The sequence below is a fragment of the Schistocerca cancellata genome, chromosome 6 (genome assembly GCF_023864275.1).
Source record: "Schistocerca cancellata isolate TAMUIC-IGC-003103 chromosome 6, iqSchCanc2.1, whole genome shotgun sequence".
Taxonomy (NCBI): Eukaryota; Metazoa; Arthropoda; class Insecta; order Orthoptera; family Acrididae; genus Schistocerca; species Schistocerca cancellata.
Genome location: NC_064631.1, coordinates 408,724,792 through 408,744,964, shown reverse-complemented (window position 1 = coordinate 408,744,964; position 20,173 = coordinate 408,724,792). Strand labels below are relative to the sequence as shown.

Genomic DNA, 20,173 nt, shown 5'->3' with positions numbered 1-20,173 from the left:
AGTCGTCGCCATGCAATTCCTGGTGTATAGAAATATGGTACGGGTGCAATAGATGTTGATGTAGCATTCTCAACACCGACGTTTTGGTGATTCCCGATTCTCGCGCAATTTGTCTGCTACTGATGTGCGGATCATCATTTGTTGCAGGTCGTGGTTGACGTTTCACATGTGACTGAACACTTCCTCCTTCCTTCAATAACGTAACTATCCGGCGAACGGTCCGGACACTTGGATGATGTCGTCCAGGATACCGAGCAGCACACATAGCACACGCCCGTTGGGCATTTTGATCACAACAGCCATACATCAACACGATATCGATCTTTTCCGCAATTGGTAAACGGTCAATTTTAACACGGGTAATGTATCACGAAGCAAATACCGTCCGCACTGGCGGAATGTTACGTGATACCACGTACTTATACGCTTGTGACTATTACAGCGCCATCTATCACAAAGCGAAAAAAGTGGTCCAACTCAAACATTCATATTTCTTTGCGTACTACACGAATATGTAATAAAAATGGGGGTTCCTATTTTTAAAAAACGAAGCTGATATCCGTTTGACCTATGGGAGCGCCATCTAGCGGGCCAACCATAGCGCCATCTGGTTTCCCCCTTCAAGCTAGACGAGTTTCGTTCTTTGTAGTTTTTTCGTTTGATGCTTATTTCGTGAGATATTTGGCCCGGTCACGATCAATGGACCACCCTGTATTGTTGAAAGGAGGCTACACCAATTCAGATTCTGTGTGAGGCGATACGGTGAATACCTAGTACCGAAAAGTAGTTCTGTGACACCATTAAGCAAATTAAGTAAGTTTACTGATACGAAGGAGAAATAGCACACCTCTCAGTATAGCATCTCAAATAGCTCAGTGTGGCCGATCTGCGTCGACCCATGTACTCCTCAGTTCACTGTATGGCACTCGGACGAGGCTACTTGGTCCTGTTATTTGCCGCTTCCTTTCATGTTTGAATTCACCTTCTCACGCAGTAATCTGGCTTATATTGTCATTATGGCGCCTCTGTAATATTTGATACATGACAGAGACATTAGAATAGTTTCGTAGTCCTTTCTGTCCAAACTCCCGTCCTTTAGCACAATAAACAATATCAATTTTGATATGTTCCATTTTACCGCATGTGTTCCTCAAGGTTCTGACCTCACTCCTCTCCTTAACATCATTTACATTGCTGATATGCGTAAACCATTTCCACTTGCTCACCTCCTTCAATTCGCTTATGATATCAGTTTCCTATGCTTACCCTACACCTCAAAAATCTCAACAGTCTCACAATCTCCAATGTAACCGGATGACGTGATTCTCGTTTGGTAGTACGTATGACATCCCCTGGTGCACTGTCTGACATCGTAAGGCGCCCTGTATTACGCCCGCGCCGCCGGATGGCTTTGATTACGATACCGTCCACGCCCAGTGCTCCCGTATGACGTCACCTTCATTATGCAATCATTTCTAAAGCAATAAAAATTGTTGTACAATAACTTTACTATCTCAGTGCAGTAGCAGAACAAAAGAAGTAACATTTTTTACCTTTTCAAGGAAATGAAGTAATTATTTTTATATTTACTGCATATTTTTCCATGTCTTTATGAGCAGCAGTATAGAAAGCTACAAAGTCCAAATCTGTCAGAAACCTGAAATTTTGGATACAATGTACTTTAATTTGGTTGAATTTTTTAGATCTACAATATTCAGTGAGCAATTTCGGTAGAAACTAATGCCACGAAAAATTCAGTAGAGTATCTGTAGGTTATCTACCCATTGGGTTTCATTTATTTTTGTTGTGGTCTTCTAACCGATGCCTCTTCACTCTAGTCTATCCTGAGCAAGCCTCTTCACCTCCGAATGGCTTCTGCAACCTACATCCATCTGAACCTCTTTACTGTATTAATCTCTTTGTCTCCCCCTATGATTTGTGCCACCTACCCTTTTCTCCAGTATTTGATGATTCCTCGATGTCCTGTCAACTGATCCCTGCTTTTAACCAAATTCTGCCACAAATTTCTTTTTTCCGCAGGACCGACTCATTATTTATATAGCATTCCTATCTATTCTTCAGCATTCTTCTGTAACGCCGAGTTTCAGAAGCTTCTATTCTCTTCTAGGTTGAACTACACTCATGTTCAGAAAAAACAGAACACCTTGAACGACTACATATAGGACGTTCGTATTCACAGGACACGTTTATTAGTATGTTCTGCAGAAATGGTTAGCGTTTCAGTCACTTCAGTTGACCATGTGTTCTGTTGCCAGGTAGGCATAGGGTCCTCCATGGGTCCTGATAACTTGTTGCAAGCGTGATGGCATTGACGCGTGTAAAACGCGAATGGCGTCCTGTGGTATAACCATCCATGCTGCATTCACTTGGTTCCAAAGGTCATCTTCGATGGTTGGCATTGGGTCGCAGCATTGTACCCATCGTTTCACCATATCCCACACATTTTCGATTGGCGACAAGTCTGGTGATCTGGCGGGCCAGAGCAAAAGGTTGACATCCCTTGATACAAAGAAGGCACGTGTCCGTGCAGCAACGTGTGGTCGTGCATTGTCATGCTGAAAGATGGCGCCTGGGGTGTTGTGCAGGAAGGTTATGGCTACGGGTAGCAGGATGTCATTCACGTAGTTCACAATGGTCACAGTTCTCTGGACACGCACCAGCTGTGATCTGTGATTATACAGAATAGCACCCAACACCTTAAGGACATGAGTTAGGGCTGTATGTCTCGCGTGAATGCAGTCACTGTGATGCAGCTCCCCCTGTCTGCAGCGAACCAAAATGCGGCCATCATTTTCAAACAAACAGAACCTGGATTCGTCCGAAAACACTATCTGATACCATTCCTGTCACCAGTGACGTCGTTCCACACGCCATTGCCGTCTAGCATGTTTTGGCACATTCGTCAAAGGTAGGTGGAGAAGTGGACGACACACACGTAATCCAGGCGGTAATAAACAGCGACGGTCTGTCGCCACCAATAGTGTACAATGTGTTACACTGTTCCACTGTTGCGCCAGAGCCAAGGAGGACTCACATCTGTGCTGCAGTGCCATTCGGATGAGGTGTCAATCTTCTCGAGGAGTGTTGTGGGCGTTCCGACTTGACCCATCTCGTCGTGTTCTACGAATTCCCGTGAACCATTCTGCAAACACCCGCTGCACTGCCGAAACACTTCGTCCCACACGAGCAGCAACTTCCTCGATGGATGCACAATATTCTCTCATGCCAGTAAAGTGCCCTCTTTCAAACCCACTGATTTGACAGTAGGGTTTGAATATGAACATGCTATATCCAGTTTTTCGAGATGTTCTATTTTTTCTGAACATGAGTGTATTTATCATTCACGATTTACTCCAGTCAAATACCTCCAGTAAGGACTTTGTAACACAAACCTATAGTCGATGTTAACAAATTTCTCTTCTTCAGAAAAGCTTTTCTTGCTACTGCCAGTCTCCATTTATATTCTCTCTACTTCGGCCATCATCAGTTATTCTGATGCCAAAGAGAAAAACTCATCTACTACTTAAGTGTCTCGTTCCCGGATCTAATTCCCTCAGCATCACCCGATTTAATGCGACTTACATTCCACTATCTTTGTTTTGCTTTTGTTGATGTTCATATTATGTCTTCATTTCAAGACACTGTCCATTCCATTCAAGTGCTCTTTCAAGTCCTTTGCTGCTTCTGTCGGAATTACAAAGTCATCTGCAAACCTCGAAGCTTTTATTTCTTCTCCCTGCACTTTAAGATTTTTTTTTTCTCTACTGCTTGCTCAATGTACAGATTGAATATAACCGTGTCTCACTCCCCTATCAACCAAAACTTCCCTTTCATGCCCTCAACTACTACAAGTACCGGTACCGTCTAGTTTCTGTGCAAATCGTGAATAACCTTCCGCTCCCTGTATTTTACCCCTGCTACCTTCAGAATTTCAGAGAGTCGGAGGTTCAGTATTGCCTCACGTGTTCCTACATTTCTCCGGAATCCCTACTGATATCCTCTGAGGTCGACTCCCACCAGTTTTTCCATTATTAATGAGAATTACTTATGTCCCTGTAAAACCTCAAATGGGGAGACAATAATCAATTTAAGGGGCTCCGGAACGCCCTATACTTGCAATGTTAAAATAACGCTTATAAATTACATCTTTCCTCACAAAGTATTTGAGGTAGGAAGTTGAACTTTTTACAGATTATTTATTGGAATATGGGCTACAACTTAACACAGGGATTTTACAAAATTTTAGTTCAGTTATTAAAGATGATTTTTTTTCAATTGTAATGAAAATTCACAACATTTTTTTGCAATTTTTTATTTATATATTCAAAAATATACGGTTTTTTGGAAAAAGGCTGTGTTAAATTATGCAGAAGGTACTGTGTAACATTTACTGAAAGTTTGAAACAAATATGTTTGGAAGATCCTTAGAAAACATGTAATTAGTATGAGAAAATAAAAGTTTTGGGAATCGAGCGACAAAGATTGGATTAACTTTTTAGTGCATTCCAGGTCCATAGGATGGATTATCTTCATCCTCTGCAAACTCCTCCTCCAGCTTCCTCTTGTTCCTCCTCCTGTTTACTCTTGCTTGTATTTCTAGACTCTTTACAGCCCTGTCTGCAGCCCGAAGGCGTTCCTTGTCTAAAGCAAGCATCGCTCGTACCATGTTAGAATGTTATTATTTACAGTAATAACACATACCTTTGGCTTTCCAACATTTCTCCTTTTCTTAAAAGCCTTCAGAGGATTTCTAATAACTTTACTTTTACTCATTATTATACTTCAACAAAACAGAAACTCAAGAAACAGAATTAATTACGAATATTTTCGAGATAACGACAGAGTAAATAAACATGAAACAATCGACAATCACACCAGCGATATGTATTGAACCATCACAGGTTAGCCACAACACATACTTTATCTCACATCACTAAAATGTACCTGATGTACTCGGACGTTAATAATAACACCATTTGACAGCAGTTTAACAGCGGCACAGTGGGTCACGCCCATGTAGAACACATTTCAAAAAAAATTTAAAAATAGTTGTAGTCTTCGGAATTGAATAAATTATATATCTATTAAAAGGTAATAGTCTGCAGATTCAGAAAACGCAAAAAAGTAAAAATTGAACTTTTCATGATTTTGAGCCTTTCCGGAGCCCCTTAAGCATCAGAATGGGTATGACAACTTGAGGTAGAGCAGGGTGTTCCCTACGCCGTCCACACACTTGAACGAAATCTGCCTCTGCGGACAGCTAGCAAAGGAATCGCGTCAAGTTAGTGAATGCAGTCACTAACTGTCTCCATGCTCTGCATCGTACGTGTAAAATTTTCATAAAATTTTTCTTGTGAACAGTATGAGACTTTGATTTTTGAACAATGTAAAATCCTTATTCCCGGTTTATTCCGTAACGCCGTAGTGAGTTCTAAAAGACTTGTCACGGAGGAAATTTTGTATTTTTTCAATTGTAAACCAACTGCAGTAAGTGTAAAGGACATGGTCGCCGTGAATGTGATTGAATCGTTCAGAGAATCTATCCAGTTTAACTACAGAAGTGTGTCAGGACACGTGGAAGGCAGTTGGTTTTTCTTCTTCTCTTAATAGCTTTTGTCACACAGCTGCCGCTACTGATCAGTTGTAATTTTCAGGAAAAACCTCTGAAAACGGCCTACAGTAGGGAGTCGTACAGGGAGACTTTTTTCCAAAATTTTTCAGGTGTCGTCTCCAACCTTATGTGTCGCAGTTGGAAGCATTATGGATGACCTAGATGGATATGCTGACTACCTACAGGCGGAAACTGCGCTGAAAACGTCAGTTGACCGGAGAAGTAGAGGTAAACTTTTCATCATTAACCATATCCCCTATATAATCCGGCCGTTCGTCTTCTTTCATGCATCACCGCAGTTGAACTAATATCACCTCAAGAGGAACGCTTTCAAAATCTAGACAAAAATTACAAGACAGATCACCCGCAGATTCCATTCCTTCGACTTCTTCTTAACCCTTAACCATCTACGACTATACTAAAACACCTCAGACTAACGTTCGACATGAAACTGTAATGGAAACTTGACATACTCATCATCAAACGGAGAGCCCACAATAGACTAAAACGAATAAAACTGCTAAGCGACCGTGCATGGGAATTACTTCCATCCTCTATCTTTCGCACCTTCAAAACCTTATCTTCGTCGTCCGTTTGCCCGCCCCCATATGAATAATTTACCATCCTGCCACATTATCAAACCCTCTTTCCTTCTTCTTTCACAGTGAACACCACGGTATATCATATACTACCCGCAATCTTCACCCCCAACAACACCAATGTCCACTCTAACTCCTAATCCTGGTATGCAGCTCTGGCAAAACCGACGCAGCCGACCAAGCGTACCCCTGCATATGCTCTGTACTCCTTCCCAGCTGACTTTTAACCGACTTCCTCTTCTAGGGAATGATATTCACACCGATATTTTACAGTCTCTTCAGCTTTAACTCTTATCCCTCTATGCTACCCCACATCACGCCTCCCACCTCTCTCTTTCATAGTCCTTTCCTCTTCATACCTTGGTTCGGCTCATACTTCAGTCCCGAACTTCTTTCCTGTCCTATAGTACGGCCTCCTGCACCTCTGCAACAGCTCTCACGTAAGAGCTACAACTCACCTGACACCATTTGCATATACTCGATCCGTACGACCCCATATATCCTCTAACCTTTTCTCTCTCAATTGTTTTTTTGTCAATGTTTACATACATAATAATTCCGTGATGACGTTACAAGCTTTCAGAGATATTGGAGAAGGGTAACTGTACCAATATGAGGTAAGGGGCCCTACTCCGGAAACGACCCAGTCGAAAGGAATAAGCAAATATCTACTTTCGCCCTAGCCTCGAGCAGTGCTCGAACTAAGAGCCCCAACTTTAGAACCCTGTTCACGATGTACAGAATTCGCGCTGAATATTACCGAATACCCTCAGATAATTTATTTGTTGATGGATTAGTTCATATGGTTCATATAGCTCTGAGCACTATGGGACTTAACATCTGAGGTCGTCAGTCCCCTGATGGATTAGTAATGACGCACTTAATTTGATGACAGGGAGACCGAAAATACTAAGCCTACGGCACAGTAAAATGACTTCCATTTGATTGCACAAATTTCACAAAATGCTACATTTACATCAATTGTTCAAAACAGCGTCCCCCAGCGACAATGTAGGCGTGGCATCGTGGCATGAAGTTCTGTCGTACAAGTTCTAATATCACCGCCGTCATCTGAACTGTGTAGCAGGCAGCAAGAATTGGAGAAAGGTACTCGTCAGACACAATAGACGTCTCGTCCACAAGACTTTCCATGTGCCTCCACAAGAAGAAATCAATTGAAGGGAGATCAGATGAACGCGCCGGCCACGAAACAGGATCTCCTCTGCCTGTACACTTTTCATAGAATGTCTGAGCCAGATGTCCACGACCCCTCAGTCCAAAGTGTGGCGGGGCGCCACCATGTTGGAATCACCTCCGTTGACGAATAACTAGTGGCATATGTTCCAGAAAGGTGGAATTGTGCCTCTGATAAACACTGTATACACTGGCGAATTCAAACAGGGAGGAAGAAGAAACAGACTTTTATCTAATTATTGACTATCCCTGCCCACACGTTGACATAATCTGTGTTGACGGCTATTACTGTAGCGTGGACATTCACATCGGTCCAAACATGACTACTTGCTTCTATTTAGCATTCCGTTTCTAGTGAAAAAGGTTTCATCCGTGGAAAGTACATATGCAGTAAAGTGAGGATTGACTGTAACTCACTGTAACAACCATTAGCTGAACACTTTCAGTGGATGGTAACGGTATAACTACATTTCCCGTTATACAGGCGGGAGCAAATAAAAGTGGCCCGGATGAGTGGATACAATTGGATTACAATTTGTGGCAGCACTTATGTAGGAGTAAAAGACCTACGGTTACTTCCAAAAGGATGGAGCAAGTGCCCATACAGCCGGCCGAACCTTGGAGCACATTTACACAACCTTCACACCTGACAGAGTTGTTAGCAGACGTCAGTCTGCTCCCGGCCCTAGCAGGTCACCCAGGTAACCTGATAACTTTGTGTAGGGAGCCCTTAAGTCTAAGGGGTATTGCAACAACCCTCATAGTCTTCAAGAACTGTAGCAGAACATTTCGGATGAGACTGCAGCAATTCCAGCAACTTGCTGACCAGGGTCCAAAAGTACCAAGAGATGAATTGTGATCACTTTCAACATCTGCTGTATTCACGTTAGTACTGTATTTCCTTTCCTCTGCTGTGTTTCTTCGAGCCGGCCGTGGTGGCCGTGCGGTTCTAGGCGCTGCAGTCCGGAACCGCGGGACTGCTACGGTCGCAGGTTCGAATCCTGCCTCGGGCATGGACGTGTGTGATGTCCTTAGGTTAGTTAGGTTTAAGTAGTTCTAAGTTCTAGGGGACTGATGATCTAAGATGTTAAGTCCCATAGTGCTCAGAGCCATTTCTTCGTACCCTCGAACTCTGTTCTAGGGGCCACTTTTATTTGCTCCACCCTGTACTTGCCACTCAACACTCTGTGGAACATTCATTTCACGTGTAACTGATCGACTGCTGACTGCAGGTGCCTCCTCCACTCTAGCAAGCAAACAGTCATCTAAGTAGAGAATCCATGTAGTTCGTCATCCTCCTCGGTCGTTGTACTGTGGTACAAATTCCTCTGTTACGCTTAACCACTGGAACAGTCTCGGAAGCATGGTGTAAGCCGGATGTCTTCTAGGCAGATATTTGGCCCTTTCCAATCTTTTCGCTTCCCTGATGCGTCCATTTGATCGGCCATACAAGCAAATCATGTCTGCAGATTCCGTCACCGAATACAATTCTGTTTTGTTATGGCACATCGATATTAGGAATTCAACTTCAAAATACAGACTGGTGTCTACTGTAGTACAGACTTTGTACACCAAGATTGATCGTGTCAGTACATACATGCTATCTGTATTACATTAGTTCAGTTATTATCCCAACCTCCACACCCAAGTGCTCGTTGGGACTGCGTTCCCTACAAGCTTAGGAACAACACTTCCGGTACATGTACTCCATTTTCATCAGCATCAGAACGATTTTCACTTATAAAATTCGACTCCTTCCTTTCCGCACCAAGGTCCATTACATTTATCCTTCTCCATCATCCCTTAAAGTTTGTAACATCATCCCGGAATCACGGGCTCCCGTCCACTGTCGAATGGAGCTCCCCTCGGACTCATTAGTTTCTACCCCCGTTAATCAGATTCTCCCGAACTCTTAGCAACTGATCCGTTGAATGCATCACTAGTCGTGTTGGTGTGATTTCTGTCTCCACGTTGGACGAGTCATTGTCGAGGACGCCTACGTGTTACAACACGTCTCTTACTGTCTCATACGCCCTGGGACAGTACATCAGTAAAAGGGCAGTTTCGGGCTGTCGTAGGGTGACAACAGTACAGTCTGAGAAGGAGCGACGAAGCATCTCAAAGGGAACTCGGATATTAGGGATTACCACACGCGGCCTCACGCCTAAAACGACTTCCCAGCAGTTACTCCGTATCTCCCTTCTGAAGAACGTACTAGCGTTGGTAAGATTCGTCTCAGCACACTAGACAATTCACTGTCGACAGTACTTATCTACTGCCTGTGTACTGGACATCTGATTCTACCGGAGAACGTTCGTTCAACTGGTTCTTCGTATTAGATGGTTTCCGATAATTTTATGGGTAAACGCTGTGTGGTCTGCTAAGAGACTTCGTCGTGACTGCAGAATGCATCGAATACTAATGGATCTCATTCCACCGCGCGACCTGACTCTGCAGTCCTAGTATTTACCTCTTTCCTTGTAATGACCAAACCACAGGTTACTCCTGCTAGCAAGATTACTCGCACTGCGAATGCCAAGTTGCCGTGGAAACCATATACGTGAACCTCTACCGCCTTTATATTCGGGCAATGACCATTACCCGGCGAACAGTGAAGTACGGGTACAGTAGTACAGCACAGAGTGAAGTTAACATTGTTGCCCAATACTGGTACTCGCGTACTAGTGGATCTCACGAGGAAGTCGTGCCCCGACCCTTCACACTATGGCCCTGGACGAATTGCCAAGGTGACGTCATCCGGAGCCGCCTATTAAGTGGAAGTTCCCTATCTGGTAACTTCCCCAACCATCCACTTGGGCCAGCCGGGGTGACCGAGCGGTTCTAGGCGCTACAGCCTGGAACCGCGCGACCGCTACGGTTCGCAGGTTCGAATCTTGCCTCGGGCATGGATGTGTGTGATTTCCTTAGGTTAATTAGGTTTAAGTAGTTCTAAGTTCTAGGGGATTGATGACCTCAGAAGTTAAGTCCCATAGTGCTCAGAGCCATCTGAACCTCCAGCTGGCGTTCCACCCAGTGGCGCGGTGCGCCTGCCCGTCTAACTGGACGTGCCACCATCTCAGAAAAGAACTTACTGTCAAAACGCCAGCATGTAAGCATTTCCTTGACGTTCACAATTCGGCTTGCATCGAGAAACTATCGCTAGTGCGAAACTCACCTTGCCAGCGAGCCATAGATGGAGTGCGATAGGCAGACTCCACTTTCGTAGATTTTCGGGAAGTGTTTCACCCTGTGCCACATTGAAGATTGTTAACGAAGGTCCGAGCACACGGATTAGGTTCTCAGATACCTGAGTAGCACAAAGACTTTGTAAGTAACAGAACCCCGTACGTTGTCCTGAACGGCGAGTGTTCATTGGAGACCAATCGTCAGGAGCGCCCCAGGGAAGTGTGAAAAGAATGCTGTTGCTGTGTATATGTATAAACGATCCATCGGGGAGGGAAAGCGCCAGTCAGCGTCTGTTTGCTGATGACGCTGTAGTGTAAGTGGAAGTTTCTTTATTGAGTGACTGTAGGAGGATGCGAGATGATTAGGACAGAAATAATATTTCATGTGATGGATGGCCGCTCCATATAATTGTGGAGGATATATGAGTTAATACAGTTGTGTAGTGAAAACAATGGTGTAACTTTAGAACGTAGCACGAGGTCTGTTCGGAAAGTAAGGTCCGATCGGAAGCGTAATGGAAACCGCAGTGAAAATCAAAAATGTTTTATTTGCAACAGTTTGCAGTACCTTCCAGCTGCTTCTCTACATAGTCGCCGCTCCAACTTAGACTTTTATTGTAGCGTTGTAGCAACTTGGCAACATCCTCGTCATAGAAGGCAACCGCCTGTTCTGTCCGCGACTTCTGTGCCCTGGTCTGCAGTTCGTTGTCAGTGCCAAAATGTTGTCTTCATAGCCAGTGGTTCGTTTAGGCAAAGATGAACATCAGAAGGAGACAAGTCCGTACTGTATGTGGATGATCAAACAGTTCCCATCGAAACCGTTGCAGGGGGCGTCCTCATTGTCCCTACAGTGTGCGTCCGAGAATTGTCATGAAGAAGGAAATGTATGACAGTTACGTATGTGGTAACACGAATTATTTACAGACGAATGGAAAAACTGGTAGAAGTCGACCTCGGGGAAGATGATTGGATTCCGTAGAAATGTTGGAACACATGAGGCAATACTGACCTTACGACTTATCTTAGAAGAAAGATTAATGAAAGGCAAACCTACGTTTCTAGCATTTGTAGACTTAGAGAAAGCTTTTGACAATGTTGACTGGAATACCCTCCTTCAAATTCTAAAGGTGGCAGGGATAAAATACAGGGAGCGAAAGGCTATTTACAATTTGTACAGAAACCAGATGGCAGTTATAAGAGTCGAGGGGCATGAAAGGGAAGCAGTGGTTGGGAAGGGAGTGAGACAGGGTTGTAGCCTCTCCCCGATGTTATTCAATATGTATGCTGAGCAAGCAGTAAAGGAAACATAAGAAAAATTTGGAGTAGGTATTAAAATCCAGGGAGAAGGAATAAAAACTTTGAGGTTCGCCGATGACATTGTAATTCTGTCAGAGACAGCAAAGGACTTGGAAGAGCAGTTGAATGGAATGGACAGTGTGTTGAAAGGAGGATATAAGATGAACATCAACAAAAGCAAAACAAGGATAATGGAATGTAGTCGAATTAAGTCGGGTGAAGCTGAGGGAATTAGATTAGGAAATGAGACACTTAAAGTAGTAAAGGAGTTTTGTTATTTGGGTAGCAAAATAATTGATGATAGTCGAAGTAGAGAGGATATAAAATGTAGACTGGCAATGGCAAGCAAAGCGTTTCTGAAGAAGAGAAATTTGTTAACATCGAGTATAGATTTAAGTGTCAGGAAGTCATTTCTGAAAGTATTTGTATGGAGTGTAGCCACGTATGGAAGTGAAACATGGACAATAAATAGTTTGGACAAGAAGAGAATAAAGCTTTCGAAATGTGGTGCTACAGAAGAATGTTGAAGATTAGGTGGGTAGATCACGTAACTAATGAGGAGGTATTGAATAGGATTGGGGAGAAGAGAAGTTTGTGGCAGAACTTGACTAGAAGAAGGGATCGGTTGGTAGGACATGTCCTGAGGCATCAAGGGATCACAAATTTAGCATTGGAGGGTAGCGTGGCGGGTAAAAATCAAGAGATGAATACACTAAGCAGATTCAGAAGGATGTAGGTTGCAGTAGGTACTGGGAGATGAAGGAGCTTGCACAGGATAGATTAGCATGGAGAGCTGCATCAAACCAGTCTCAGGACTGAAGACCACATCAACAACAATACCATAGTTGTAGTTCTGTTACGGTTATTTTCCCATTCTTGCTTTCTGTGACGTAAATATCCCCTACTGCCCTTTGCGAAATAACGCATACGAGAAAGAATCGTAGGGGGCAGAGCACCCCCATCTTCTTGCAACACAATAGACAACTTTACAGCCAATTTACCATCTAGATTAATAGTCGGCATAATCGTCAACGAATGCGTTAAGCCGTTGGCGTCAGTTGATTTTGATACACCTCTGTTGACACCTCTAATTTCCTGGGTTCCTTTCATATGCATTTCCTCTTCAGATCGCACATGATCGAGTTGAAAACAAATTCCTTACTTAATGTTGGGACAACTTTGTGTATCTCATCTACAAATTTTCAATCCGATTCTGCAGTTTGCTGTGCATCGTTAAGTTGACGCTTTGTTTGGAACTTCGTTACCTCACATCTTCCAAATCTGTAGCATTGTTTGAAGTTACACAACTATCCACTGCTTCCCTTAAAGTCGCCGTAACCTATGTCGCGAGCAGTTTCATGAGCATAACGTGGTAGGTCACTATCATGCAGATGCTGTGAATTGTATCGATCATCCTTGAAACGCGCATGCACCAGTTTTTGTAACAATTGTGCCTTGTCTTTCCTTGAATATCCGTTGTTTTTCTTATGCACTACACCTTCATATTGGTGCAGTCTTTTTCGAAATCTGTTCACAATTGATTATTACTATGCTGCGGATGATCTTCCATGTACGTTACTATGTTAAGTATCCGTCCCTTGGGCAAAGATTGTTCAAAAAATGGTCCAAATGGCTCTGAGCACTATGGGACTTAACTTCTGAGGTCATCAGTCCCCTAGAACTTAGAACTGCTTAAACCTGTACAAACCTAAGGACATCACACAACACCCAGTCATCACGAGACAAAGAAAATCCCTGACCCCGCCGGGAATCGAACCCGGGAACCCGGGCGCTGGAAGCGAGAACGCTACCGCACGACCACGAGCTGCGGATGCAAAGATTGTTCTTTAGTGCTTTTCACTGGAGGCGGGCTTTGTGGCTCCCTGTCCGACAAGGATGACCAACTACATGGCTCGACACCTGTTTCAGTATCACTTTCACTTGTTAAGCACGTATCGCCATCACTGTACTCCTCATATACACTCCTGGAAATTGAAATAAGAACACCGTGAATTCATTGTCCCAGGAAGGGGAAACTTTATTGACACATTCCTGGGGTCAGATACATCACATGATCACACTGACAGAACCACAGGCACATAGACACAGGCAACAGAGCATGCACAATGTCGGCACTAGTACAGTGTATATCCACCTTTCGCAGCAATGCAGGCTGCTATTCTCCCATGGAGACGATCGTAGAGATGCTGGATGTAGTCCTGTGGAACGGCTTGCCATGCCATTTCCACCTGGCGCCTCAGTTGGACCAGCGTTCGTGCTGGACGTGCAGACCGCGTGAGACGACGCTTCATCCAGTCCCAAACATGCTCAATGGGGGACAGATCCGGAGATCTTGCTGGCCAGGGTAGTTGACTTACACCTTCTAGAGCACGTTGTGTGGCACGGGATACATGCGGACGTGCATTGTCCTGTTGGAACAGCAAGTTCCCTTGCCGGTCTAGGAATGGTAGAACGACGGGTTCGATGACGGTTTGGATGTACCGTGCACTATTCAGTGTCCCCTCGACGATCACCAGTGGTGTACGGCCAGTGTAGGAGATCGCTCCCCACACCATGATGCCGGGTGTTGGCCCTGTGTGCCTCGGTCGTATGCAGTCCTGATTGTGGCGCTCACCTGCACGGCGCCAAACACGCATACGACCATCATTGGCACCAAGGCAGAAGCGACTCTCATCGCTGAAGACGACACGTCTCCATTCGTCCCTCCATTCACGCCTGTCGCGACACCACTGGAGGCGGGCTGCACGATGTTGGGGCGTGAGCGGAAGACGGCCTAACGGTGTGCGGGACCGTAGCCCAGCTTCATGGAGACGGTTGCGAATGATCCTCGCCGATACCCCAGGAGCAACAGTGTCCCTAATTTGCTGGGAAGTGGCGGTGCGGTCCCCTACGGCACTGCGTAGGATCCTACGGTCTTGGCGTGCATCCGTGCGTCGCTGCGGTCCGGTCCCAGGTCGACGGGCACGTGCACCTTCCGCCGACCACTGGCGACAACATCGATGTACTGTGGAGACCTCACGCCCCACGTGTTGAGCAATTCGGCGGTACGTCCACCCGGCCTCCCGCATGGCCACTATACGCCCTCGCTCAAAGTCCGTCAACTGCACATACGGTTCACGTCCACGCTGTCGCGGCATGCTACCAGTGTTAAAGACTGCGATGGAGCTCCGTATGCCACGGCAAACTGGCTGACACTGACGGCGGCGGTGCACAAATGCTGCGCAGCTAGCGCCATTCGACGGCCAACACCGCGGTTCCTGGTGTGTCCGCTGTGCCGTGCGTGTGATCATTGCTTGTACAGCCCTCTCGCAGTGTCCAGAGCAAGTATGGTGGGTCTGACACACCGGTGTCAATGTGTTCTTTTTTCCATTTCCAGGAGTGTACATCGTCCACACAGTCGAGCGTATACGACACCATACATTCCTTTGGTTCATCTTGCAGAAACGCTAATACTTCATCTGCCACTTCTTTCTCACTCTCCGAGATTCGTTACGTCCCTTTCTGATGAAATGTCAACTTCGGCAACTATTGTTGTAGATGTAATGCACTGTTTGCTTTGTCTATCTTTGGCATTGCTCTACTCTGTATCAACACCACTAGCACTATGGCACTGTTGTCAGTTACTGTCGACTAAACAGTTCAACCATGCTCCGTAGCCTCATGCTATACTTTCCATTGTATATCTCCGGTTCCACCCCCTGTTACTACTGGCAGCCAATATTGCGGTTGGACGATAGACAATATGTGGGGCGTCGAATACCGTAAACATCATTTGCCGTTTGCAAACCTCGCACAAGATGGGTCTATTGTGAGTGGGCTGGTCAAAATCGCATGGGCGACTGACTGTGGCCGTTGCTGGCAGAGAGCTATGGCTTCCGTTCTGCTAACCTATGGAGACGTTACACGATGTGGCAGGTTCCTAATGAGCAGCATGTCAACAGGGCTCCTGAGACGACTGTTAGCTAACCAGAAGAAATCTGAGGAGACTAGACTCTCCTTTCGTTCAGCTGCTGAAGGAAAATTCTATGTTTGTAATTTTATAATTTCAAATTCAACCTGCGGAGATTCAGATTATCGGAGCAAATATTGAATCTCAAATCTTTCGGTGGCTGATGTGCCTGCCTAGTTAAGTTCAAACTTCTTAATTTTTTTTTGGTAAAATCGCCATTGCACCTAATTATTGAGTTCAAATACTGTTATTATGGTGCCTGTTGTGTCGTGATCAAATTCAAATTTAAATACTTGATACAGCAGCCATTGGCCCTGATCTTAAGTTTAATTCCAAAGCTTTTTGTAAACTGGACGTTGAGCCTAATCACTACGTTAGAATTGTTGTTCGTATTATTTTACCTGTTGTCTTTCAATCAAATCCAGTATTTTTTTTTAAATTGAGTATTAATTTTTTGGTAAGCTGTACGTTAAGCCTAACTTTTGAATTTCAACTGGGCCTAAGTATTTATTTGTTTTCGTAAGAGTTGTTATAAAAAAAATAACCCACTTAATCATCCAGCCCTTCCACACCTATGCCTCGGTTACACAACTGATTCTTGACTACTGTTCGAACGTTTTGGGATATCCGAAGGTCTGATTAAAGGAAAATATCGAAGCATTTCAGAGGTGCGCTGCTGGAGTTGTTACTGGTAGTTTCAATCAATAGGGGAGTATTACGGAAATGCTCCGTGAATTCAAATGGGGATCCATGTCGGGAACAAAAAGTTTTTTCTGTGGAACTTTATTGAGAGAAATCAGAGTACTAGCATTTTCATGCTACAGAATGGTTATACAGCCGCCAGCGGGGTGTAAGGATCGCGAAGACAAGATAAATGAGCCATCATACGGAACAATATAGGCACATGTTTTTCCGTCACTACAGTCTACATCTACATATATACTCCGCTAGCCAAGAAGCGGTGTGTGGCGGAGGGCACAATTCACGCCAAAGTAATATTCCACCCCCCACTCACCCCCCCCCCTCTCTGTTCCACTTGTCGATCGCGCGAGGGAAAAACGACTGTCTGAACGCCTCAGTACGGAATAGAATAGATCAGATGCAAGATACTCTCCGCCTTGCATCGTACAGTAGCTTCTGGAGTATGTAAACAATTTGATGTAGAGGTAAAGCCTGTTTTACACCAGTGAATTTCCGGCCAAAATCGACTACTCAAAGTACGTGCACTTTTTGTGCCCGCGTATAAAGCGACCAACCAGGACACGAGTGTGTGTATGACGTCAATGATCTATTGATTGTGCCGAGTATGGAGATCTAAATTTCCGAGTATGCTGCACACTACGCATTCGCAGAAACAACAGACTCTGGCGACATCCGATAAAATCGAAAGTTAACCTGTTCTGGCCGAATTTTCTTGTATCATAGAAATGGATTCTGTTCCTTAGTGTCTCCTTAATTTTTATTGTATTGTTTGCTTTATTTTCATGACACATTGCAAAACTGCACACTGTCCTGATAATTTTTCCTACTAGCATTGTCTTAAAAGACAGACGAAATATCTGAAACTATGAAGGCATTTACATTTTTGAGAGAAAAAGCTTACACTGTGCATAAATGAGATAAGCGTGTTTTAATGAAAATTATTTCAATAGTGAAAAAGTCAGAATTACTTGGCGAGAAAAGAAATTTTCCATGTTTTTGGCACTTAGAAAGAAAGAAAACAAGATGCAAAGGCTAAAGTAAAAAGACGCTAGTTATTGCTTTCTGGATATTGTTTAATGTTTTTGCAAGTACATATATTTTCAACAAATAAATGTATATGTCCTGAAATGATCTCAGGAGTGTATAGAAATTACCACGCTAGACAGTAATGTCCACTATGAATTCCCCTTTTGTCCCTAATAAACTATATTACTCTTGCTTCTTCCTAAAGTTTGCTACTGTATTTCTATTTTTCATAAAAAAGGACAATACCTCATTACGTCACTTTTGCAGTTCAGATGCCAAACCGCAAAAGAAAATGTTGCACAGGATAGAAAACAGAAGTGAAATAATACGTTCCGTAATAGAAAGTAGTAAATTACTGATGTTGTCAAATACCTCTGAGATAGCTATTTCAACAGAGGCTACCCATTGCACACAGCATTGTTTCCTTCCCTCCACCTACAAGATAGGTATCCGTCATCTAGGTTCTGAATGACATCTCCTTTTCCCTGCCTGCAGCAGGAACTTGTAGTTTTGAAAGCTGTGAGTGTGGTTAGATATGTTGGTGTGTTTCTATTCGCTGGGCCTCCAACAAGTAGGTAACGGCCAGTCTGTTCTTTGTGAAAATATTTAATAATCACTTCCTATCAATAGTTGCTAAGGAGAGTAAAAATTTAACTAACTCACGGAACAGTTACAACCTAGTGAACCAGGACATTTACACAACTGTCTTCGTCCTGCTTGCAAATGTTCTTTGAGTTGGTTAATTAGAAGAAAAAAGATATTAAATCACTCATTATGTCGCTGGTGATCACTTCGGTATAATGAAATATAAAAGAGGATTATGAAGATATGAGCATCAGACTTCAGTGTTGCATTAGATGGCCGGCCGGTGTGGCCGTGTGGTTCTAGGCGCTTCAGTGTGGAACCGCGTGACCGGTTGCAGGTTCGAATCCTCCCTCGGGCATGGATGTGTGTGATGTCCTTATGTTAGTTAGGTTTAAGTAGTTCTAAGTTCTACGGGACTGATGACCTCAGATGTTAAGTCCCATAGTGCTCAGAGCCATTTTTTTGTATTAGATCCCTTGAGTAACGTATCGCGTGCATAGCCAGGTTCCAGACAGATTAAAATACTCATTGCTCTTTCTTTCCTGGGATTCTCCCTATTTACGGAGGCTGCAGATGAAGGACAGTTGCTCCCCTCGGATTTTCTATTTCATTATTTTCTGTGACGTTCAATACTACTAGCATCACATCACCGCACAAAGGAATGTGATGTATGCCGTTTGCTGGCAACAACATGGATTTTGTTCTTTATGTTTTAAATATTTGTGCTTCTTAGTTCGAGGTGGCATTTGCCTAGACAGTGTAGGTGATGATCTAAAACAGCACACAGTCTGGCCAGTACGTGTACGAGAACAGCCATCATTACTTAACGAAAATGACTTTTCACTCTGCTGTGAAGTGTGCACTGAAATAACCTTCCTGACACATTAAAACTGTGCGCTAGCCCGGAGGCAGCTCTCACGTCACAAGCAATTTTTTCGCTAACGCTTAAGCGAAAATGACCACACGAAACAGACGAGACACGGTACAGGAATGAAAAGCCACGGCGCTGCAGTAGACTCACTTCTGTTGAGCAGTCAATTGAGACGAGAAGGTAGATACTGTAAAAGAGGTAAAACTTCGAACATAGCTGCTAAGGTTCAGTGACCGTGTCAGAATTGTATTGGAACAAATAAGCCCTCGGTCACAAATATTAAGTCACAATTGACCTGGTTTTGACGCTACTATGAGCGTCGTCTTCAGAATTAGACTAACTGTTCTAAAACATATTAGGTATATAGTACATTAATAAAATTAAAGTTTGTACTGACTCGAAAACATGCAGTAGTTACAAGTCACATATTAAAAGATCTAGGCCGGAAAGGCGACGTCATGAACAGTTGTGTGATGGCGAGCCGCTAAGGGCTGCTCGTACTGTGAAGAGGCTTAAGTCGGCCCGGCTGAGCCTACATACCCGCTTTGCGCGCCGCGGGCACGCCCATGTGGCTGGTCTTGACGGCGCCCGTGGCTGCCTTGGCCGCAGCCGCCGCCCCCGCAGCCTCAGTCTTGGCGCCGGTCCCACTCGCGCCGCCCCCGGCAGCCGGGGCCTTGGCTTCGGCGGCCGCTTTCGACGCCAGCAGCTTCTTGACTAGCGAGGCGCTGTCGACGCGCGGGCCCTGGCCGCCCTCGGTGTCTGCATCGCCGGCGTTGCCGCCACCGGAGGAAGATGTCGGGTTCCCAGAGGCCTTGCCGGGGGCCTCCGCCGTCGTCGCTGCCGCCGCCGGCTTGGCGGTGGAGGCAGCCGGGCCGAGCGGTGGCGCCGCCCTGCCGGAGGCCACGGAGAGGCTGGCGGCGGGCTTGTCGCTCTCGTGCGGCTGCTGCTGGGCCTCCGGCTCGGCTGCGGGGTCGGCCAGCTGCAGGGCGGGCGTCGTGGTGCAGGCCACCAGCGCGCTAGACGTGTCGGGCGTGCTGGGCGTGGCCGGTGCTGCGGGGGCGGCGGAGGCGGCGGGGGCAGCAGACACGCTGATTGGCTCTGCCAGCAGCGAGA

General features: G+C 44.9%; 2 protein-coding genes across 2 annotated transcripts in view; one reads left to right on the top strand and one right to left on the bottom strand.

The window, feature by feature from the left end:
* LOC126191419 (protein stum) overlaps positions 1-19,931 on the bottom strand; it is a 536,846-nt gene extending 516,915 nt beyond the window's left edge. Inside the window, exon 1 of the mRNA XM_049932291.1 lies at positions 19,601-19,931. Within this exon, the coding sequence (XP_049788248.1) occupies positions 19,601-19,628 (28 nt within the window). The 5' untranslated portion in view covers positions 19,629-19,931. The remainder of the gene's footprint in view (positions 1-19,600) is intronic.
* Positions 19,627-20,080, top strand: LOC126088354 (atherin-like). Its single transcript, XM_049906491.1, has 2 exons — positions 19,627-19,994; positions 20,065-20,080. Exons 1-2 carry the CDS (start codon positions 19,627-19,629, stop codon positions 20,078-20,080), a joined length of 384 nt encoding a protein of 127 aa, XP_049762448.1.
* Positions 20,081-20,173: the final 93 nt, after the last annotated feature.

What these genes read in the sequence shown, in the direction of transcription:
- LOC126088354 (XM_049906491.1), top strand. Translation starts at nt 19,627, where the DNA reads ATGTGGCTGGTCTTGACGGCGCCCGTGGCTGCCTTGGCCGCAGCCGCC.